This window comes from Alosa pseudoharengus, unplaced genomic scaffold (assembly GCF_046254945.1).
Source record: "Alosa pseudoharengus isolate Yale_2024_CS ecotype anadromous, Long Island Sound unplaced genomic scaffold, YU_APseudo_1.1 YU_APseudo_1.1_scf_6, whole genome shotgun sequence".
Classification (NCBI taxonomy): Eukaryota; Metazoa; Chordata; class Actinopteri; order Clupeiformes; family Clupeidae; genus Alosa; species Alosa pseudoharengus.
In genome coordinates this window covers 16,016,954-16,040,531 of record NW_027468848.1, presented here as the reverse complement: position 1 = coordinate 16,040,531, position 23,578 = coordinate 16,016,954, and the positions used below count along the sequence as shown (strand labels likewise).

Below are 23,578 nucleotides of genomic sequence, written 5' to 3'. Positions count from 1 at the left end.
CTGAGGAGAGTGGGGTGAACAGTCTGTGGTTGGGGTGAGAACAGTCTTTGATGATGCTGCGCACCTTACGCAAGCATCGCTTGCCCTGGATGGCCTCAATGGAGGGGAGTGAGGAACCGGTGATGCGTTGGGCAGTTTTCACACCCTCTGCAGTGCTTTCCGGTCATGGGCAGAGCAGTTGCCATACCAAAAAGTTGATGAAGGTGGAGCTCATAAATCAAATATTCAGTCACATTGTAGCAGATGCCCTGCAGTACTGCAATGTAGAGCTGCAACTTCCTCAGTTCCAGGGATGTGAGGAGACCGTTCAGCTCATTCGTGGTAGTCCTTGAGCAAGGCAGTTGTTCTGGGGAGATATAAAATAAATAAATGAATAAAAAGCGATTTGAGATGCATCTTATTTTTGTTAGAGTGAATTACATGTGAATAATACAGTGTTGGGCAAGCTACTTGGGAATTGTAGTGAGCAAAACTATCAGTTACTCTGCCATGAATAAAACTTCACTACACAAAACTACCACCCCAGTGAAATGTAGCAAGCTTAGTAACACAAACACAGCAGTAGGCTAGTTCACTACATAGGAAGCTACTTTAAATTGTGCTAATTTCACATGACAAAAGTGTAGCTTGTTTGGCCAAGCTACTTCATATAAAGAAATTAAGCTATTGAAAAGTTACTTTATTCAGGAAATAGTGAAGCTACCACCAACACACTTATTACTAGCTAAGCTACAAGTAGCAACTGCCCGATAATAGGCTACAGTCTGTGCCACGCCGGCCAATGTTATATTAGTAATATTTGATTAATTTCTACAATAGCATTCTTGTGTCAGTTGTAATGTAAGTCAGTGTTATGGAATATGACTCATCAAGTCTCAGTTCATAGCCGGGTGAACACCTGAACACCTAGCAAGTAGCCTAGCTAGCTGGCTACGATTTACATACAATAATAAAGATCCTTGCTCCTTTTCAACTCTCTGGTAATATTGCATTCACAAAATACAACCAATAGTACGATAATGTTAAATCTTACTTGTGAAAAGTAATCCCCCGAGCCCTGTTTGCGATGGATTTGAGCAGGAATATGCTGCACATTGCTCTGGCATCTTGTTTCTTCTGCTGCAACTATAGCGCTGCATTTCCTGTTTCCAGCAGCCAATGCTGTGTCTACTCTGGCACAAAGGCTCTGGCATTGCAGCAAATCACCCAGACGTCATTTTTTTACTTCTGACGTCAGACGCAAAGTTTTTGCGCGTGGCACACGTAAAAATTTGACGTCTGACGCTCAGACGTCTATTTTTTACTCCTGAAGAAGTAAAAAATCTACACGTGGAGGCGTTATTTTGACAGACGTTTTGTCTTGAACGGCTTGCCATACAAGGTAGGCAATTGGTGTGCTTGTCAGAACGTTAGACTGCAATAAAGCCAGACGTCACGTTACGCTAGAACAAAACTAAAGGTAACTTTAGCCTGTATAGGGCTGTATCAAGTTGTCCAAATTAATTAGTCATTGCATTTGGATGTTGTTATGCTATGTAGGCTACTTTTTTGCTGACCAATGCACGGACCTAAAACGGACAAATATTGTTCACGAGTGATTTTTTTTATTTGCCGGGGGGGGGGGGGTGATGGGTGTGCGTACCATATCATTAATTCCTGCAGGCGCCCCTGATAATACATACACGTAGCCTTAGCCATTTGTTGGAGTATCATTTTTATGCATTATTTCAATGGCCTCCATGTCCTTTAAGGCACTTAAAATGCATGGCCAAGCACCAATCTGCAAGTCTGTTAAGATGGAGCTTATAACGTCAAGAAAAAATCCTAATGACATAATATGGTGCTACATAGGCCTACTGACACGGGGTGACAACAGGCAAATAAATTTCAATTTTCCAAATCAATTTTGTATTTAGGGTAGGCCTGACCTGATTTAACTCCACAACCCACAGAGAGAACTACAGGCGGTTTGACTGAAAAAAGTTCCTTTTATTAAAATTGTGAATGATCCCCCTCTACATGACACCAGTGAAGAGCATCCTCTGTGGTCAGAGAGTGTGATGGCATCCCTTTGCCAGCAGGGGGACATTGTACATCTTCTGAACTCGCGTTTCACTTCAGTCAAAGATCATCTCTTTTAAATTACAATTTATTGTAGTTTTACAAGGCATTGTGGGATTGAACATGACATAAGCCACAAACCCGTTCAGTGCAGTAACAGATGTTGATAAACATGCCAACATTTCAAGGGTGAAAAGCACACAGGACAGAGGAGTAGGAAGGCAGGGGATGAAAGATAATGGAGGGGGATGGACAAATTGCAATTCATCCATGAGAATAAGGAGACCCTGAAGAGGAGGAAGAATGTGCACTTGTTTTGTTTGCTTGTTGCGTAGCTCTTTGAGATTCAAGAGTCTTCTTTAATCGCCCTCCAAGCCTTTTTTCGCCTTACGGTTGCCCTAGAGTTTGTACAAGTTGGAGGGAAAAAAAGAATTGTGTCAAGAAGGCCAAAAGAAAGCAACAGTTATGATGCAGACCTTACTGCACATCTTAGAACTGGCACACTGACATGTCATGGTGCACCACAGACCTACACCTGGGGTATTCACACTCACTATTTCTATAGATAGGCTTTGAGATCATTTTAAGACAACAATAACAGTGGTCAAGTGGGACTGTGTTTGATTAGAAACTCATAAGGGTTGCCTGCTGATCTGACTGAGCTGATACCTTGCTGATCTTCACCCTGCCTCCCTGCTTCATCTAATGAAAGAAAAGCACAGTTGACACACACACACACACACACACACACACAATCACGCTATCACACTATTATCACTCTTAGTCTAAAGTTATCATATGTCATCATGTACCAAAGATCGCAATTCTTATCACAATCCATAACATCACTGAAAAATCTGCATGTAAAATCAAGCTCCTGACTTGTCTTTTCAGTTCATAATTAGAATCCTGTTTGTGATCTGCTTAGAGTAAAAAATAATTTGTGTAAACAATTTTTACTCTAAGCAGATTACTATAGGTTGAGCTATACAAAAGGATGCGGCAAACGTTAAATTTGTGATATGGAAGTGCTTTACATTCATTTATGCATACACAATGACATAAGCTACATATTGTAGTGTATGTTGGGAGATTCTTTGAGTGCTGTGTCTCCTCATTAGAAATCTTTTTCCAAATTGGCATAACTCCAGCAAAGGCTATCAAAGCTTCAGGATTCCTGCTTATTTTGTGGAGCCAGATGAGACACAGGGCTCTTTATGGTATGAGACAGAGCACAATGTCTGGAGAGGACTTTTTTTTTTTACTGCACGTGACAATCAAACGCTTATATGCTACCTTACTTATTTCTGAAGTATTGTAGCTCACATGTAAAAAGTGTACTTTATGCATTTATTTGCGAACCATATACCCACAAACATTCTCTCTAAAAACACAAAACGTTGGTGGAAGTGCTGTAACTGATTTTCATACCCTTTTCACTGACTAAAATAGGCCAAATGTCATTATATAGTCTTGTGCCACTGGACTTATTCATGTCTAGATACACTGAGGTGTGATGTCGTAAATGTACACACGTCCATGAAAAGGATACCGGGACAGTCTCATTCTATTGATATGTGAGCAGGTTCATAAAAGCATTTATATCAACTTACCTGATGCCTAGGTTGGTCTGACTGCAACTCTTTAACTTTTGACCGTTCTTGTTCTAAAGAACCATGTAATATCGACACCTATGACGTGGAAAAGGAGAGAAAGATGGAGAACTAAATATGGTAACAGTAGAGGCACCAAAGTCACTGAGCTGAGAAAAATAATATAAGTGTCCTGAGACACACACACTTTTTTCTCTCTCACACACACACACACTCACTCACACACCTACCTGTGATGACAATTCTTCTTTGATGTTTAGCAATTCATCTACTTGCAGTAATATTTCTGCTTTGTCCTTCACTGTGGGCAAATAAGGAAGAATGAGGAAAGGGAGCGAACACACGATCTACAAAGGCAGCAGTATAAACCCTTTCAAGAGAGTTGCATTATCAGCATCATAGTTGGCCCCACAAGACTTCCGTTTTAACATTCCATATGTTATTTTAATGCAGAGGAAGTAGATTGGGAACCAAATAGAATGTTCAAGCATTGTTTTTGTTTTTATTGTTGAAAGGGTCTATAAACCAAAACAAAATCATTAGAGCAGGGGTGGCCAAACTTTTTTGCATTGGGTTCAAACATTGGGTTTTGAAAATCGCATCAAAATTGCTTTTTTTTTAAAACACTAAGAAGGCTCGACAGAACATGAAACTTTGATTAAAGCATCACCAGTGTCTCTATACATGAACTCGAGCATTGAGAACATTGTTTGTGTACACAGGAGTTTACTAAATGAAAGGTTTTGAACAACTCACTCGTTTTTTCTGCTCGCCACCATCTTGCCAGTAAAGAAGAGAGTTGTCCAAAACCTTTCTTTTTAGTAAACTCTGTACACAAACAATGGGCCTCATTCACCAACCGTTCTTACAAAGAAATTTGTTTTAAAAACCCACTGACGCAGTTTTTACGAAGATTCTGGCATTCACCAATGTTTTCTTGTTCTTAGGTAAGAACAGAATCTACGAACACTCAAGATCACTCTTACGCCGGTCATTACTGGGAAAATAAGTCCCTTCAGGGCGGAACAAGACCCCTCCGCTGCGCGTCGGGGTCCGGTTCGCCCTGTCGGGACTTATTTTCCCAGTAATGACTGGTGTTCTATACATTATCCCTTACTTATATTTTACACCTGCAGATATGATGAAAAAGCACAAACAAGTCAGTTCTCAAATGTGCGTAAGAGTGATCTTGAGTGTTCGTAGATTCTGTTCTTACCTAAGAACAAGAAAACATTGGTGAATGCCAGAATATTCGTAAAAACTGCGTCAACAAATATACATTATCCCGCTTATTACACGGCGACTTGCCAAAACGAAATAATAAACTCCCCAAGATATGACTTTAGCCTACATAGCCTAGCCTATTTGTTACCGTTCATCGTGGCATTTGCTGAGAAACAAATAGTTCGCATCAACACACGCTGAACTTGAACCCGTTGCAATTGATAGCGGTAATTATATGTTTGCAGCGGTAATTACATGAATATATTTTACCGTAGAACTTTGGGAAATCCCATTCAAGCCAATGGAGCGTTCTACTTGTCTTGTGAAGAGCCGTGTAATAATAGAATTTAAATGACAACTATATATATAATTTATGATATTTTTTGAATAAAAAAAAAAAAGATAATTATTTGTTTTCATAAAATAAATTCCACTATTTTACAAAGCATTAATGTATTTTAGAATAAATAAATACCGGTAAAAACAACAAATAACACTTTTTCACTTTTTATACTAACTACTAAATATAACGACTATTTACTTTTCAATTCCTGCAGCAGTGCTTTCACAAAGCATGCGTCATATATGGTAATCAAATTGTCTTGCTCATGTAGTGTATAATATAAGGTAGAAATGAAAGGTGGTGTCTCAGTCTCAATTTGTGTGCACAGTGCACAGAGTGAAAAGCAGTTTGCTGTAGTCCACAACGTCGTCGCTGGAAAAATGAAAAATAGCAAGCAGCCTATGATAACCTAATTAAATGCTCGGCGCCCCTGCATTAGAGAATGGCACGACCTTAAAACACTTGAAACAAAGTTGTCATTCTTTGAATGAACTTCTTATAAGTGTGTGTGTGTGTGCTCCTGCTGTACTCACTCTCGCCCTGTTGAAGCATCTTGAGAAGCTGGGCATTTCTGGCCTTCACTTCCTTATACTTCACCTGAGGGAGCACAGATGTGTGACTTCGGAATACATCCAATTGAAAGGCATATCAGCATGTTAAATATAAACATTATCTGCAGCAATGAATGGAAATGGTCCCTCGGAGTTTGAAAGATTTGACAGGTTTCACTGTAAGGTATGTGGCTCGAATCTACAGATGATATGCAAACCATATGAAAACATTAACTTGAAGCCTTTATATAAATTAGACCAGTTTTCACTTTCACTATTAAAAAAGTAAACAGATTACTATACCTATGCTAAGAGTTGTGATATTCAGGTGTGTATTTTTAGTGTAGTAAAGTTTACAAGTTTACTGTATTTTAGCTCAACCTATTTGGTGATGTGGCATGTGCATAAGGCCTGCTTTTCCAAGCCGAGGGAGGACCTTCATATAGGATGAATATAATTGTGTCTGAAAATAAATAATATACGGATCAAACTGATGGGTATATAGTCTGCCTTTGGCAAGGTGTTCATCTGACCTCCCACTGAGATATAGTCTTTTTAAGCTGGGCGATCTCTTCATCTTTCTTCTCCATTTCGAACTTCAATTGTTCAGTTCTCACATCCTAAAGAGAAGGGATCATTTCACAGAAGAATGCCTCAACCCAGACATACACTGCATTCAAAAAGTAATTTAAGATGATTTATAAATCCAACATGAAATTCACCTTTCACTAATATTTAAAAGCATTGTCCTTTCACAAATATTTAAAAGCATTGTCCTCATAATTACACGATTTCTAGACACCTGTGTTGAACAACCACAATATTTAACACAATCTACTCTGAGATTGTGTTAAAGCTCATCTGCTTGTTTCTTTGAGATTGAAATCTCACCTGTTCATATTCTGAGGACGTGTTGACCTCCTGGCCGGCACTGTTAGAGAACTGCTCCCGTCGCTTGTCTCTCTGAACAATTCTGCTCACTTCATTCTCTAACTTGTCAAAGAACTTGTCATCATGCGCTGGTACGTTTACTGCTTTGGACTCCTAAGAAACAGTCGATACAAATTGCTGAATAACCGCACAAGTGGAATCAAGACAGAGGACATTTTTACTCCTGTGAGGGAGCATACATTGCTCACAACACATAAAACCGGACAAGTGAGCTCTGAATCTGAACCAAGATGCAAACTGTAAAGACGCATTAACAACAATGACAAATTGAATGAACCCTAATCAAAGTTCATGTATCATATTTCAATATACTGTAAAACCAACTTCAGGGCAAGCCATGAGAAAACGTGCCAACCTCTTTCTCTGCCCGTTTGCTCAGCTGATCTGTGTGTGTGTGAGAGAGAGAGAGAAAGAGAGAGAGAGAAAGAAAGAAAGAAAGAAAGAAAGAGAGAGCGAGAGAGAAAGAAAGAGAGAGAGAGAGAGAGAGATAGAAAGAGAGAGTTAGCTGGATGGCAAACTAAAAGACAAAGATATTTAAAGGCAGAACCAGACTAAACTAAGACAGAATGAGCGAAGAGAGGGAAAGCCAGGGAGAAAGTAATTACAGAAATGCTTTTCTGAAGATATAATGAGCATGTGGCTCTCACCAATGTTGGCTTCTGTCTGGAAATCCTTGAGGGAGACAGTGAGGCACTTGTCTTTGCCCTGCTGGTTCTTCTTCTTCTTCTCCTTCTTGCTCCCTGAGCCCTTGGCCTTGGGTGATGCCTGCTCTGAGCTCACAGGATCCTGTGGGATGAAGGAATGTCTCAGACCAGCTCAGCTTAATACAACGAACCATGATCCCCACAAACACACTAGGGGCCCTATCATGACATTCTAAAGTGCATCGTCACTCGTCAAAAGTCTATTCAAATTTAGTAGGATGTCCAGTTCACATTGGGAGGGGTTTCGTTCTCAAAAGTGGAGCGCATGGCGTAACAAGGTGTTCCTAGGTCTTTTAATCAGTCATATGGGTGTGTTTGGGGCGTAACATCATTTTAAACCAATGAGAATGACATCTGTCATTCCCTTTAACGGCGCAACGCGCGATATGTCAAATAAATGCATCGGTATTTTGGCATTCAACGGCGCATTTGAAGGAGGCTGCTTGCGAGACTGTATGGAATAGTCATTCTTAAACCATGTTTTACTAAAACCTAGCATAGCCTTCACGCATTTGCACTCGTCTATTATTTGAACTCATTGGCAAAGTGAAACTAACTTCACCAAGGAGTCAGTCAACGACAAGACAGTTATATGCAGTTACTTTCACTATTGACTGACAATGGGTTACCATCGAAAACATAGGCTGGAAAAAGCAACACTTACCCTAATGTTGCTCAAATGACTGAATAAAACAACATTTATCCTGCAGAGGAGTTGCTTATATCTCGTGACAGTGCATGTTCAGCTGTGCTCCATACGTGTCTCTCGCCTCTCCCCTAATCACTTTTAACCGTCATTACCAATTTGCAAATGATGGTGAATAACTACTCATCATGAGATGTACAGTATTTCGTAATATCTTTATTCTAATTATGTTTACCATTGTAATCATGCAATTTGTAATGCTTTGCATGGACGTGCGCTGGTGTGCGTTCATGAATGATAGAAGGATGGTGCGTGCACCTGCCAATATGACTGTTGACATGCGCTCTTAAAATAGCATATGAACAACTCGCCATTGACTTCTGACCAGGTTTAGGTGGTGTATGATAGCGATTTTTAGACAATGCGCCAGGTCCCTCCCTAGGTTGTTAATTGCCACACCCCTGGGCGCAATGCTTAAAAAATAAAGGTGCAAAATAACGAATTCAACTTCGCGCCGGTGAATAACGAACTTTACGCCATGCGCTGGTGACCCAAAATACAGCCCTAGTCCTCTTAAATCTATATGGACATGTATGTGTTGAAATGACGGTGTATGACTGTGACTGAGCATTAGTGTATGCATGTCAATGTCTGTTTGGGCTACCTTTTTGTGCTGCTCAAAGTCAAGCTTGCTGAGAATTAGTGCCTTCTCCAGGTCAGCTTCGTAAAGTTCACTGGTAAGCTAGAAAATAAACATAATGACTGTGCATACACAACAAAGCTATAAACATAACAGCAAGGCACCAGACTAACTTTTCCACTGGTAGCAGTGGTGTTATCAACATTCTCAGTTGGTCACGCCAGCATATGATTTGATAAATTTTGAGAAACAGAGGCTACAAAAAGCCTGCCCTGCTAGTTTGTCCAGTTAAAGTCTTCGGTTGCGTGTCCAGGGTGCACTCAGGAGGCCCAGGGGGGGGGGGGGGGGAGTTACCTGCTCATCCCTCTGCTTCCACTGCTGCCAGCCCTCCGGCGCGCGAGCTTGATCTCCGCTTCCGCTCAGAGTGCCGGGCGGGAGCAGCTCACTGGCCAGCCCCTGCAGGGTTGGCGTCGGCACCGCAGCTCCCGTCTTCTGTGGGAGTTTCTTAAAGGCAAGGTTCCTGAGCTGGGAAAAGTGTGTGGTGCGGTGAATTAACGCCGTAACGCCTTAACAAGTGAATGATTGGACATTTATAAACTCACGTCAGTCAACATGAACATATCAGTCTGAAATATTTTAATTTCCCCTTTTCTTCGTCAATATGTGATACTATATAGTGCTTGGTGCTTGCTTTAGTATGTAAACACAATCATGGCAATCTGTAGGTGAAACATAATTTCTATATACAACTCTGGAAAAAATTAAGAGACCACTGCACATTTTTCTGATGTCATCCTACGGTTGCTGAGTGACATTCGAATGAGTTGACAGTCATATTAAAATTTGCAGTGGTCTCTTAATTTTTTCCAGAGCTGTATGTGAAACTAGATATTTTATCATAATATAAACCATATATTGTATTCTACCTAGCTCACCTCATTAGCTTCATTCTGCTGTTGGCCCTTTTTGCGTTTCTTCTTCTCCTTCTTCTTATCAGAATTCTGATTTGTCTTTCCACCCACCAACTTCCCCGCTCCCGCCTTTCCACTCTTTCCGCCCTTCTTTCCCGGTTCTGAGTCGGAGTCCGAATCAGAGTCAACCTGGAGCAGAGCGAAGCGCGAGGCTGTGGTAGGCACCGAAATTACCGCTGAAGCCATCTCACATCTGTGGGAAGACACACATACATTACAAACATAAAATACAACAGCTGACTGTTCTATTGGGTGCAGAGAGACAAGAGGTCCTAAAGTGGTGTAAAGATATACCTGCAAGACCTGTCGGTCACTAAGCTTACAACATATGAACTGTAGACTGCCATTTAGGTAAAGCAAATGTCGCTACTGTGCTGTGCCACTTGCAAACTGTCCCAAACATGGGTAGTTGGGGTAGAGTTAGGGTCGGAATAGTTGGTAAGTGGCCCAGACAGTGTCACAGTGACAGGACGGCAGGCGATTGGCGTGGGACAGGCAGGTGGCATGAGACAGCAGGCGAGGTGTGCGCGCCACCAACAACAGTACTGTAGTTTTTGCTCCATGACCATGACGTATCTCCTCATTCTCAACTGCCTCTGAAAAGATTAGCTTGCAATTTCAGTAAAACTGCATTAGTGCGTTGTCTCCATCGTTTTCATTGCCAAACCTGTGTTCGTTCCGTTGATGTTGGATGGCAGCGATAGGGAATCGTTTCATAACTGTTAGCTTCTAACTGTTTCCTAACAAATTCTAATAAATAATCCTAGGACGATAGGCTTTAATTTCCAAAAGGCTAGTCTAACTCAATTAAAGCTGGCTTAATGTAACCATGCATGCAGCTATGTACAACCATTGATTCGGCTAGTCAGCTATGGGTAACGTTAACGCTGACTTTTAAATATCGTTACCAGTCTATAACATCTATCCACTGTTTTTAAGATCAGATAGCGTAAAGTTAGGTAACTTACGTTATTTTCCAAGGGGTGTCTGGCAGGGGGAAAGGTAGCAGCTAATGGTGGCCGTCTTAACCATCCCTTAAATTATCGCTAGGTAACTTGTGCACCCCGGCTATCAATACACGAATTGCCAACAATGCTAACATTAGCTAGCTAACTAACGTTACCAACAAGCAAGCTAAATTATGTTACGTTAACTGTTTGAAACCGATCTTTCACGATTCACTTGTTAAAAATGGTGAGACGTTAATTTTGCCTTGATTCGAAAACCGTTAACTTAATATATTGTATCACACCTAGCTAACGTTAACGCTAGCAGCTACGTGTAATTTCCATTGTGATAACTAGATGGGTCTCAGTCGAGACTTGCTATCTATAAACTTAACGTTAACGTTCACATTTTGATCTGTGAACTAACACTTAGCTGTAGAGCTAACACTTAGCCAGTACAGATAGATTGGTCTGAGTCAACCAAACCCACCATATATATGCAAGTGCAACATGGTGTAATTATTGAGAGTTGTTTAAATATCAAAATCAAAATGCGTTACTTACAGCGTCCCAAACTTTTTACGTGCACTGTTTTCAGCAAGCGTTATGGCTGTGTTGGTAGATGTATACGGTGGCTCAGATGGACAAACCTCATATTAGTGGTTCAACGCCTTCGCTATTCAGTGGTAGTGCTCCCAACAGAACTGAAGTTCGCTCAGTCTGCATCTTTACTGGGGCTTTTTTGAGTAGCCTACTGTGACGACCCAACTAGGATGGCTTTTACGTTTGTAGACCTGTTCAAAATGCCGATTTCTAAAAGAACACAGAATACGACTGCTCAACATCACCAGTAGATGTCATCCACGAGCAGATGTTAAACTGAACGAGCTGAAATACACTGCTCAAAAAAATTAAAGGAACACTTTGAAAACACATCAGATCTCAATGGTATACTATAATGTGTACTGGGTAAAGGATGCCACATTATTTTTTGGTAATGAAAATTATCAACCTAGAGAGGGCTGAATTCAAAGACTCCCACGAAAATCAATGAAAAAAATGAAAACATGATGCGACAAGCTAGTCCATTTTGCCTAAATCTCATTGCAGCAACTCAAAATGGTACTCAGTAGTTCGTATGGACCCCGCATGCTTGACAATGAGACGGCAGATGGTGTCCTGGGGGTCTGCTCCCAGATGTGGACACGGCCATCATTGAGCTCCTTGACAGTCCGTGGTGCAACCTGCCGGTGTTGGATGGACCAAAACACAATGTCCAAGAGGTGTTCTACTGGATTTAAGTCAGGGGAGTGTGGGGGACAGTCAATGGTATCAATGCCTTCATCCTCCAGGAACTGCCTGCACACTCTCGCCACATGTGGCCGGCCATTGTTGTGGGAGCAACAATGGCCGGAACAAAGGGGGAACCCAGGGGCCTCTGCACCAGTACAGGGTCAGACAATGGGTCTGAAGATTCATCCCGATACCTAAGAGCAGTGAGGGTGCCGTTGTCTTGCCCATAGAGGTCTGTGCGTCCCTCCAAGGGTATGCCTCCCCAGACCATCACTGACCCCCAAATCGGTCATGCTGAATGATGTTGCAGGCAGCATAACGTTCTCCACAACATGTCCAGACCCTTTCACGTCTGTCACATGTGCTCAGGGTGAACCTGCTCTCATCTGTGAAAAGCACAGGGCGCCAATGGCGGACCTGCCAATTTTGTATTCTATGGCAAATGGCAATTGAGCTCCACAGTGCTGGGCAGTGAGCACAGATCCCTCCAGAGGGTATCGGGCCCCTTAGGCCATCCTCATGAAGTCTGTTTCTGACAGTGTGGTTCACAGAAATTCACACCAGCGGCCTGCTGGAGGTCATTTTGTAGGGCTCTGGCAGGGCTCCTACTGTTTCTCCTTGCACAAAGGAGCTGGTTCTGCTGCTGGGTAAAGGATCTTCTACCACACTGCCCAGCTCTCTTAGAGCAACTGCCTGTCTCCAGGAATCTCCTTTTGATACTGCGCTGGGAGACACAGAGGTCCTGGCAATGGAACGTATTGGTGTGCAATTCTGGAGTTGGACTACCTGTGCAACCTTTGTAGGCTCCAGGTACTGGCTTACCTAGCGTTCATGGGCTTCGTAAAAACCTTTCTCCGAGTGAAAACATCATCATTCCGCGTCATTCACGTCACTTAATGTGTGAGTCAGAGGTCGGAAACTGGGGCTAGATTTTGCTAACAGAGTTGCCCAGTTAGGGGCTCGTCATCACTTTTGTCGTCACGTTGTAGTTCGTTTGTAGTCCATGTGGCCTTTCATGTCCAACAGTTTTAATGTGAACTTGGGAATTTGCCCTTTTTATCACTTGAAAGCTGCATATCTTTCTTTCACGAGCATCTTACACTATAGTTTAAGCAAATACAGTTGTTTGTTTAGGATTAGTGAGTGTATGTTTTAACCTTTGTTGTGGCATCCGTGTTTGTCACACATTCCGTTGGCAAAGCACATGAACACTTGCTGTCGGATAAACAAACTAGCCATGGGGGCGGTCCTTGTCATTCCGAGGTGCTCTGAATGCACCCTTATGCTACCAGTAGTGACACTGACCCTAGCCAAATGCAAAAATTATCAGTTGCCACCACCTGTAAAACCATTCCTGTTTTGGGGGTCGTCTCATTGTTGCCCCTCTAGTGCACCTGTTGTGCACCAGAGCCTCCTTCCAATCCTTTTCTTTTCCGAAGATGAGCGCTTGCTCTCACTCAAAGCAAAATAAAGTGCTACCACTTTCATTTTACCAGCCTGGAGGGTCTTCAATTCTTTCAAGCCTTATCAATTTACATTACATTTACATTTATTTATTTAGCAGACACTTTTCATCCAAAGTGACTTGGTAACACTTGGTAGTAAGTGCCTTGCTCAAGAGCACAACGGTGGGAGCCGGGAATTGAACCCACAACTTTTCAGTCTACTGCTGCTAGCCCAGCTCCTTAACCAATACGCTACCACCGCTCCACCCCCCTGTCCAGATGGAGGACCCAGAAGTGCAGCTTCTTTGTCTTCAGGACTGGCTAAAACTGACAGGTCAGCATCATTCTGTCTGCAGTACTGTATCTGACCAAGATAACTGCATGTCGACAAAGATGTTTTTTTTCCGGTAATTAACAACGCCCACATGACAATGACAACACCCACATTTGCATTCTCAATGTGTTTAAGAACCTGTATTCAAGTTTAGCCACAGTTGAGAGAATCACTAAAAATCTCAGTTAAATAGAATATTTCTCTGTAGGGAACCATTTTCATTTGAGAGGAAAAGAAACATTAGTTTACATTAACGTTTTTAATGGAATTCTCAAGTGTAATGCACATCTGATTTTGATGAACTCAAGCATAATACAAGATGAAAAGTTTGACCTAAAATAAATAAAAAATTGTCTATGTAAATGAAACACAGAGTCTGTAAATGTCATCAAGTTTAAGTTACAATATCATGTTCAGCCCAAGACAAACTATACAAAACTGTATAATATAAATATATAAATCTGCTAAAACAGCATACCAATTAATGGACCTTTATCAAGTTATTTTTCATGCATTCAAACTCCCTTTAATCCAAACCTCAACATGATTAATAACCATTTTTGGTGCATGTATGGAGTCAGGTCTAGTTATGACACAGACATGGTCTAGTCTTGCTCTAGTCATGGTCTAGTCACGCTCAATCAATGTGTACATGGTGAAACATTGAAGATTACATAGAATACACATTTTATGTACTCTATGTAAACAGAAACAATCGCATTACCAGAGTCAACATGCAGATTATCAGATACTGAGTCATTACAAGAGGTCCCAGATGCAAATTACTGACTTGTTACAAGCAATGTAATGCCAGAAACAGTGAGTAATACACAGTATTATTGTAGAACAAAAACATACTCAATGTCATTAAAAACACATATTTGTAATGGCCTTTGACTCACGGTGTAACTAGCCGCTTTATTGTCAGCCTGCTACACTGTCACAATGTGGGAGTGAGTTCACTGCCTTTGTATTAGAGGTAGGAGAAAGTTCACTTTTTGCTCTCAGCACTGCATAACAATTCAACCATTCTGGACCATTTTTTTGGGAGGGAGGTCATATTGATTTGAAGAATTCCTTGACCTGAAGAAAAAAAAACTCTGTCAGTATACAACAGGGGTGGCTAACCAGACCAGTATGAAGAGGCAAAAATAAATTCCACACCACTCAAAAGAGCCGCACAACAAAAAAGATGCCAACACTACAACAGCAACAGTGACTTATAGACCTACGCCTAATGAGACATAGGGTTACAGTTTAAATAGCTCTTCTCCTTTTCATTTAAAAGTGAGACACTTGGCAGATGCTACAAATATTCATTTTCAGGAATGAGTAGCAAGCAACAAAAATATCTGAGACACATCACAAATTCCCTCTAACTGAATGACATATTAGCATGAGCAATGCTTCAATATACGACTGATATGATGCCAATGTAACCCGTGTTCCGTTTTTTGAATGTCCTGTGTTCCTCGACTTGTGCTTAGCTTTAGGCTACGTTTTCCTGATTGCAACAGTAGCAGCCGCGAGCCGCACAAGAGGAGGCAAAGAGCTGCATGCGGCTTGCGAGCTGCCACAGTTGAAAGACCCCTTCAGACAATCATCTCAAACGACACAGATGAGGAAACAAATCATATGAATTTTAAAATGCTAATCGTATGAATAATAAAATGCTAATGACTAATAATGGAATTAAATGTGTGTGTGTGTGTGTGTGTTCGCACCTGTGTGATAAGCATTTCCTGGACTTTTGGGTCCTTCTCAAACTCCACCCCTGCATCAAGCACCAATACAGGAAGCTGCTTCAGCTTCTCTGAATGAAGCCTGAAAAACAATACAACAGAACAGAACATTGTGACTTTGCAGGAGAACATATTCAGTCTTCTGTCAACTGTCAAAAAGGAAGAAAACCTCCAGCATTCCTCTGTACACACAGTACTGAGGGCTGTCCTATTAAGTGAGTCCAACCCACTCAATAACTCAGGGTTACCAAGGAAAATCTAGATTGATAAACTCCGATTGCCCAAAGTAGTACTATGACAACGGTACTATGACTTGGTTTCATCTAACTTGTGTTTGTCCATGTTCGCCAGTGGATGCTGCGGTTATGACAATAGTTTGCACACCAGCAAAATGCATTATGGTCATTCATGGATCTAAATAAACACCATAACACCAAAAAAGGCCAGCGACATTTCATGGCAGTGCATTGACATCAACGAAGTTGATAAGTTTTCCTGTTGTAGGCTAGGCTATATGATCTATTTTGTCAGTTTTGTCTATATTTCACATGACTGAGATGTAGACTCTCATACAACAATGTATCTATGGTCTCATCTGACAGCGTTCCAATGGTGATATGTGTGTAGTCGATCACACCAATTACCAAAGGGATTCCTAAGGCAAATGTGGAACGGTATAGGCTTATCCCATACAAAAAATGGCTGGAATTGTATAGGCGTAGCCTATGCATATCAGACTGAGTATTTTTATGTTGTGAATTACCTGTGATTGGATTAAAAACATTTTTATCTTTTGAATGCTCAAATGACCAGGGAAAACAACGAATTCAATGAGAACCTTGTATCACCTTTTGAACTGAAAAGCACTTTGTGTTGTTGCGTAGCTGTGAGTGGATCATTGCAGCCAGTGGCACTGGGGGCATGTGGCCCTAGCAGTGGCAAAGAAATTAAATTCTCGAAAATTCTCAGATAGTATAGTATAGTATATATACTCTTTTGATCCCGTGAGGGAAATTTGGTCTCTGCATTTATCCCACTCTGTGAATTAGTGAAACACACTCAGCACACAGTGAACACACAGTGAGGTGAAGTACACACTAATCCCATCGCAGTGAGCTGCCTGCTACAACAGCAGGCGCTCGGGGAGCAGTGAGGGGTTGGGTGCCTTGCTCAAGGGCACTTCAGCCGTACCTACTGGTCGGGGTTACAAGTCCGAAGCGCTAACCAGTAGGCCACGGCTGCCCCCAAGATTACAATTGATATCCTTCATTGGGAACACCATTGGGATAAGCTAAAGGATTTTGATGAAGTCCAAAACACCCTCGCCTTGCTGAGTGGGCCTGTTATAATCTAATCATCAATGTCAATTAGGTCTGTAAGACTGTGGTCAAAAGTGTACTTATATATCGAGTTAAACATGAAGATAATCTGCTAGAGCTTTTAAACAAGCTGTGTAAATCGCCATGATGGCATACATCTGGTAAACCTTTTTGTATTATTGAATTACTTAGGAAGTTACATCCGACGTCACAAATTTTATCCAAAAGTTACCTGGAAAAGGCAGTTACCTCCACCAACATCCTGGACTTTGGACCCACAATGGCTGCCTTGCACTACTCCACTTGTACACTTGCACACTTTGCAACTTGTTGTCCTATTGTCCTGAAAACACTTCTGAACATTCTTCTGCTGCTCTTACATAACTTGCACCACTTGCATACTTAGGTCAAACAGAACTACCTCAGCCATTTATTGGCCTGACTTTTGCACTATTATATTTCAACCCAAATTTTGCTGCTCTTATTTCTTCATTATATGTGCCTTCTTATTTTTACTTTTTATATTGTTTACTTGAATGTTATGTTTGTCTGTGGACCTAATTGGTAAAATATGTCTTGTCTCCACCGTGGGACAGTGGGAAACGTAATTTCGATCTCTTTGTATGTCTTGACATGTGAAGAAATTGACAATAATGCAGACTTTGACTTTGACTTGGCTATGGCTTTGTAAATGGGAACCATAGTGGCTCAGACCAGATTGGACAGCAGGTTTCAAGTGAGTTTCAGTGTGCACACATGAAACATGTTTCATTGGTGTTGTGTTTCATTTCTGTGCACACAAAACTTAACAAAACAAAAGAAACTAATGCAAATCTAGAGGGCTGAACTACCTATCAGGTTTTACCCTGGTTTTTCAGTAATACAAAGGAGGTTCTCTTTTAATCTCTGGAGCAGGTTATGCTCGATAAAGAGACCAAAACATAAAGCATAATTTCCAAGGAAAACAGTGTCTTCTTAAAACTACATGCTTAGAAGATCCGATGGCCCACTGTGTGGAGATTGTGGGAGGGTGTCTTTAGAAGACAGGAAAGACACAGCCCATGGCCAACTTTCTCCTCTGACTTTGAATTGCAACACTGTAGTGCTCTCAGCCTGAACTACCAATTTAAATTCCTAATTTTTTTAAAGTAATTTGTCGTTTGTTTTTCTGTTGTGAAATAGACCTCTCTTATTCGCGATTAGCCATCTGGTTTCAACAAAATCTAACACTGTACCTTTTAAGTGAACACGCTCACAACCAGCTCAGGAAAACCTGGGTTGACTTGCAACTGCAGTTGTTAAGTTTTGTCCAACTAGCTAATGAGAAGAATAATGAACTTGCTTCATAGTACAGGCCCCAGTTGTGCATGTACAATGAATAACATACGCAAAGACACACTACAAGCACACACACTCACACAGTAGTCTTGTCTATTAGCCAGCTCTCATGCTGCGAGTGGAGTTTCTGTAAGTAGTCCAGCTTGACCCCTTTTTCCTCCTCTCTCCCCCTCATCCCTAACCGTGTCATACAGGTCTGGAACAGACAAAGCACACATTAGTAGGTGCACACGTGGATGTGTTTCAGTATGTAGTAGTGTTTCCAGTTACACACCAACAAGTCTTTGTGTATTTCCGTACTGTAGTATGTGTGTTCCTGTGTGTTTTGAACGCACCTCTGGTGGAGCTCTGAGGTAGATGATGCCCTCTAGCTGTACAAGCATGCCAAACTGCTCTAAAAGGAAAGAGTGCCAGTCCTGGTAAACCGCCCACTCTGTAGCATTGATGCAGCCCAACTGGAACATGGTGAGCGCAAAAATGTACCTGCCAGGACACAGACCCACAAGTACAAAAGTTACGTCCACTCAATACCATCCGATATAACTTAGATGTAAAGTGTGCCTATAAAAAGGATTTGCTGCAACAAGGTAAGTGCAATAGACACTCACAGACATACACAGACCTTAAAGGCATCCTAATGCAAGTTTTTTTAATATAACAGTTTAAAAGCCATTTTGATGGTAAATTAACCTGAAATAGCAAGAATGGTACGCTTTCCCAGCGATACAGTCTACAGAGAACCAATTTAATTAATTAACATTGCTTTGCAGAAATCTGCTTTCACTTTTGACATTAAAGAGATTTTCATTGAAAATGATTTTATTAAATTAAATTGACCAAGATTCCATTTATAAAAGCAAAAAAGGGGAAAATATCCAACGGGGTGAATACTTTTTATAGGCTCTTCACAGTGGCGTGTCCAGGGGGAAGGTGCTTAAGGAGTGAAGAATATCATACAAATTACATATAAAGACTACTCTTCAGATAAAATATAATTTGGGTGTGTGCAATCTACATGAGTTTTTTTTTTTATTATTTGGACATGGTTCAGCCCTTTAAACAAAGACAATTTCAGAGCCTGAATTATCAGCCATTTTGAAAGATGTCATAGGCCTTAGGGACACTTATTAGCAAAGGCTACTAGAGTAAGCATGATAAGATACAAATACTTTGTTTGAACAAATAAGATAACAAATAAACTTGCTGAGACACTTTTTAAGGCTAACATTATACAAACTAGATGTACCAAACTAGATGTACCGTCTCTCCACAAAAATAAATCACATCAATTTGATTTCAATTTGTCTCCATCTCCTACGCTTGCAACTTTTGTTTATTAAAATTAGTGTGTGCATTTGCTTTTGTGTAGGTGTGCTTCTCTGTGTGTGCGTTTTCACATGTGAGTGTGTGAGTTAATGGGGTGTGTGTGTGTTTGTGCGTGTGTCTGCTTGCCTGCATGTGTGTGTGTGCTTTATGTGTCTGTGTGTGTATGTATGTGTGTGCCTGTTTGCCTGCATGTGTGTGTTTGTGTGCATGTGCCTGTTTGCCTGTGTGTGTGTGTGTGTGTATGCATGTGTGTGCCTGTTTGCCTGCATGTGTGTGCTTTTATGCGTGTGTGTGTGCGCCTGTGCCTGTTTGCCTGCATGTGTGTGTTTTTATGTGTGTGTGCGTGTGTGTCAGCGTGTGTGGGTGTGTTTGTGCATGCATGCGTGTGTTTATGTGTTTATTGTGTGTGCGTGGCGTGTATGTGCTTATGTACGGGCCTGTGTGTATGTGTGTGTGGCGTGTGTGTGCTTATGTACGGGCCTGTGTGTATGTGTGTTTGAGAGTCTGTGTGTGTCCATGTGTACGTATGCCTGCATGTCTATTGTGTGTCCATAGCACAAAATAGTATTTGGGTCATTCTGTGTCAAATTAGACAAAATCCAGGAAAATGGTTGCAGCACCGACTCCGATTTTTCTCAGAGTTTGTCTGTACAATATTTAGGTTCCATAACTAAACCTGTAAAATATTTTTGTTCAATTCTATTGTTTTCATAGACTTTTTGCCCTTGATTGTTTACACTCTCTAAAAGGCCTTATTTTGGAGGCCATGTTTGGACATTCATATCTTAAAAAGTATTATCCCTAGCCTCAACAAACTTTGTAGAATGGAAGACAAACATGTTCTCAATACGATTCAATCATTAAAAGTTTGTACCACAGTCTCATTGGTTTTATAGAAGTCCCTAGTTTCAGAAAAAACATGCAAAAAAAGTAATATTGAGGGTCTCAAAATATTGTGACTCGCATTGACAGATTTCATTGATGTCAGAGACTTCATTCTCTGTATTATATGTCAGTGTACCATGAGTTTGAAGCTGTTATTTTAAGGTAATAGAACTGCATTGGGTTGCTTTAAGTCCATATTCTGTGGCTCTCACTAGATTCGGTGGTTAGTCTGTGCCACTTGACAAGTTCAGTTGTGACTTCTTGAGTACATCTCTAATACAGTAGGAAGGCTTTAACAGGCAGGTCAGCATACTTGATCTGTTGACTGTTTGCAGATTTAGGACATTTCTCATAGGCAGAGAAAAGAAGTTAGTGCAGTGATAGAGGAACAGATTAAATAGACAGATATACAAGGTCAAAGTGATTCCATGCTCCCTTTAAGAGTACAGTATTTTATTTTGATACATGGCGTGGCTACTGTAGTTGTACAGTTGTAGTTTAATTTCATACACTTAAAATTAGGGTATTTTATATTTTATTTGAAAATACATTTTGATGTATTTCTGCCCATCCCTGTCTACTCCTATGTTTTGATGGTCAAGGATTTCAATGACACCACATACACAACATCATAAACACCTCAAGAATCACCATAACCAAATTATGCTTTTTACACTACATCTTTTGAACCAAACATGAAAACACTGAAACAGTGTATTGAATTGCACTGTATCGGCCCACATCAATAGACAGATTATGAGCCAATGGGGCCCAGGGCACAGACGTGAAAAGGCGGTACACAGGTTGAGCTAAATAGGGCCCCATATCACTGACAGCGTAACCTGTTCCACTGTAGGAACTGTAGGGGGAGCCCAGTACCAAAAAAAAAATGCATTGGATACCTCTAATGTGTATACAGAGCGTGGTAATTCTATGAGCAAAACAAAACAGTCACATGAAAGTTGGTGCTGACCTGTCACTGTAAACGGAGCGCTCATACACCTGCACAGGTGTGTCTGAGGAGTGCAGCAGCTGTGCAGGGGGTGGCTGGAGCTGAGTGCGCAGGCGGCTCAGGAGGCTGAACGTCTGGAATGTGTAGGACCAACGTGGCGTGTCCGCATACATCATGTCCAGCAGGTTACTCGCTGAAGTCTGCTTGGACAAACAGGAGAGGCAAGACTCAAAGATCAATCAGGGTTTTTTTCAGGGACCTTCAGATCACACTTACAAAAGAGCAAACTAAAGACTAAGCAATTGTAGTTATCTAAAGATGATAGTCGCAAACTCTTCCTTTGGAAAATGCATAGAAAAAGTCCATTACAACTAGCCTGGGAATAGCCTACCCATACGAACCTTTGGCAAATTTGGGATTTGCTCTGCAGGTTCGTCTGGCCAAGAATTCGTCAACAAATGGGTTTAAAACCTTCGTTTACAAGACTGCTGCACTTTCGAAATGAGAGTTTAAATCACTGCTAATTACGCCCCTGCTGGAAGTCATATGTCAATGAACCTCTGCAAGACCCACTCTCAATCTCAATTGAGAAGGGTCTGGTGTCAACGAGGCTACAGTACAACAGCACTGCACACGAACAGAGTAAAGAAGCAGATTCACCACACAACAAGCCAGGGTTAAAAAAAGAGGAGAAATTCAGCAGAAGAACAGCTTTAGTGACAGAGGTGAGGGAGAGGGCAGGCTACCTATGGGAGCTTGGAACATTAATAAGATCTTTGCAACAAAGCCACATCCCATTGAAACAAAAAGCATCCATGTGTGTTTCCGCAGTGTTGTTGCATTTAATCAAACATTTCAAAATGTTCAAGGAGTTCAGGTCATATTGTGCAATTTGACACTTATGCACTGTTTATGTACAACTGCATTTTAAACTAAACTTAGCCTAAACGTTTGGCAGAAATCATATGGCTCACCTGTGACGTGCCCTCAACATTCTGCCATTTGCTGACTGGTTCAGGGATCACCTCCCAGTCCTGGCCTGCCTTTTGTAGAAGCCGTGCAAACGTGGATTTCCCCACTGCTTTAGAAAAAATCAGTCACAAGTACTAAATGGGTGTACCGGTGGCACTTACAATTTCACAAGATGACGTTGCGCTGTCAATATACAATTTACTTATACAATCACATAAGAGCAGGAAGTAGAACTTTATTTACCAATGTTTCCCTCTATGGACACACGCTTGATCCGGCTACCCACGTCCATTTGGCCGACGCTAGGCTCACGGATGGGCGAAGTCGAGAGGCAACGCGTTGCCCTTGTTGCCATTGTTGCGTTATCAAACTGCGAGTAGGTTAGAGGCCAGCGTCTACAATTTCCCAACAAAATGTAATACAGATAACGATGAGAGCGCATGTGTTTCAGATATCTCTGCGTGGAGAGAGCGGTGAACATGACCAACACTGAACAGTTGCCGAATGACTTAAAGTTGATACGTTCAGGAAAAAAAAGCTAATTGCTACTGCCTATCCCATCTGACAGGACAGCAGTCATCTTAAAGAGCAGTCTGTGGAGAGTAGGCATAGTAAAAGCATAATTCCGTGAGTTTATTTCGTCAGTCAGCCTACTCCTTTATGCCTCCACTGCTGTTCAAATTACTATCATAACATATCGAATCCCACACATGTGTGACTTACATTAATGTTTCCGGGGGAAATCCTCGCTAATTCAAAGTAAAAGTTCTAGGTGCAGAAAGTGGAGAAAGATGTGTTTTCGTTGGATACGTGTCAGCTACTGCCATCAGAGGCAATGGCATGAGAAATTCTCCAACTGTAGAAATTTTGGGCAACAAAATTGACACTTTAATTTTTGAGAGAGAATCAAAAGAATAATGTCTTACTTTTTTACAACTTCATTAATTCTTAAGAGTTATGCTTTGTATACTTATAGTAGACTACTTGTTCATACAGTCTATGACTTGTTTACTTTCATTATTGATCGCCGACACTGTACTCACAATATTATTACAAATTACAGGCGATGTTCCATCTTGCTGGCAATAAAGCATTGACTAGGCTTAATGTAGGCTTACCAAGTTTTTACAACTGTTTACCAGAGAATTAGGGATCTTTATGTTTACTGTTCATTTTAACTATTGTATTTAATATTCTTTGTAAGTCGCTTTGGATTTCCATAAACATAAGCATAATAACTCTGAGTATGGTGAGCGGGCAAATATCCACATCTAGACTCTGACCGGGTGTTTTTCATATCACAGCAGTAGATTATTAACAA

The 23,578-nt window shown here is 41.1% G+C and overlaps 2 protein-coding genes across 5 annotated transcripts; both read right to left on the bottom strand.

The window, feature by feature from the left end:
* Positions 1 to 1,968: 1,968 nt before the first annotated feature.
* gkap1 (G kinase anchoring protein 1) lies at positions 1,969 to 11,292 on the bottom strand. Of its 3 annotated transcripts, none has more exons than XM_076270474.1 (12): positions 11,216 to 11,292; positions 9,669 to 9,897; positions 9,088 to 9,258; positions 8,758 to 8,835; positions 7,391 to 7,529; positions 7,099 to 7,127; positions 6,684 to 6,836; positions 6,326 to 6,412; positions 5,775 to 5,838; positions 3,905 to 3,975; positions 3,675 to 3,752; positions 1,969 to 2,459 (listed from the first exon to the last, which is right to left on the bottom strand). In XM_076270474.1, the coding sequence occupies exons 2-12, from the start codon at positions 9,888 to 9,890 to the stop codon at positions 2,421 to 2,423; spliced, it is 1,131 nt and encodes a 376-aa protein (XP_076126589.1). In that variant the 5' UTR covers positions 9,891 to 9,897; positions 11,216 to 11,292; the 3' UTR covers positions 1,969 to 2,420. The 3 variants fall into 3 exon arrangements, with proteins under 3 accessions (XP_076126589.1, XP_076126591.1, XP_076126590.1); XM_076270476.1 differs by lacking the exon at positions 11,216 to 11,292 and adding an exon at positions 11,142 to 11,160; XM_076270475.1 differs by lacking the exon at positions 11,216 to 11,292 and adding an exon at positions 10,673 to 10,936.
* Positions 11,293 to 13,816: 2,524 nt separating this feature from the next.
* Positions 13,817 to 23,517, bottom strand: dguok (deoxyguanosine kinase). 2 transcript variants are annotated; one of them, XM_076270477.1, is made up of 7 exons: positions 22,501 to 23,517; positions 22,260 to 22,366; positions 21,307 to 21,485; positions 18,458 to 18,605; positions 18,203 to 18,318; positions 15,448 to 15,547; positions 13,817 to 14,806 (listed from the first exon to the last, which is right to left on the bottom strand). In XM_076270477.1, exons 1-7 carry the CDS (start codon positions 22,736 to 22,738, stop codon positions 14,780 to 14,782), a joined length of 915 nt encoding a protein of 304 aa, XP_076126592.1. In that variant the 5' UTR covers positions 22,739 to 23,517; the 3' UTR covers positions 13,817 to 14,779. The 2 variants fall into 2 exon arrangements, with proteins under 2 accessions (XP_076126592.1, XP_076126593.1); XM_076270478.1 differs by having other exon boundaries at positions 22,260 to 22,363.
* Positions 23,518 to 23,578: the final 61 nt, after the last annotated feature.

What these genes read in the sequence shown, in the direction of transcription:
- dguok (XM_076270477.1), bottom strand. Translation starts at nt 22,738, where the DNA reads ATGTTCACCGCTCTCTCCACGCAGAGATATCTGAAACACATGCGCTCT. An exon ending in ATGTTGAGGGCACGTCACAG is followed by an intron (nt 21,486 to 22,259) that starts GTGAGCCATATG and finishes TTGTCCAAGCAG; the next exon opens with ACTTCAGCGAGTAACCTGCT. An exon ending in AGGAAATGCTTATCACACAG is followed by an intron (nt 14,807 to 15,447) that starts GTGCGAACACAC and finishes TTTTTTCTTCAG; the next exon opens with GTCAAGGAATTCTTCAAATC.
- gkap1 (XM_076270474.1), bottom strand. Translation starts at nt 9,890, where the DNA reads ATGGCTTCAGCGGTAATTTCGGTGCCTACCACAGCCTCGCGCTTCGCT. An exon ending in AGCAGAATGAAGCTAATGAG is followed by an intron (nt 9,259 to 9,668) that starts GTGAGCTAGGTA and finishes CACTTTTCCCAG; the next exon opens with CTCAGGAACCTTGCCTTTAA. An exon ending in GGAAGCAGAGGGATGAGCAG is followed by an intron (nt 8,836 to 9,087) that starts GTAACTCCCCCC and finishes TTTATTTTCTAG; the next exon opens with CTTACCAGTGAACTTTACGA.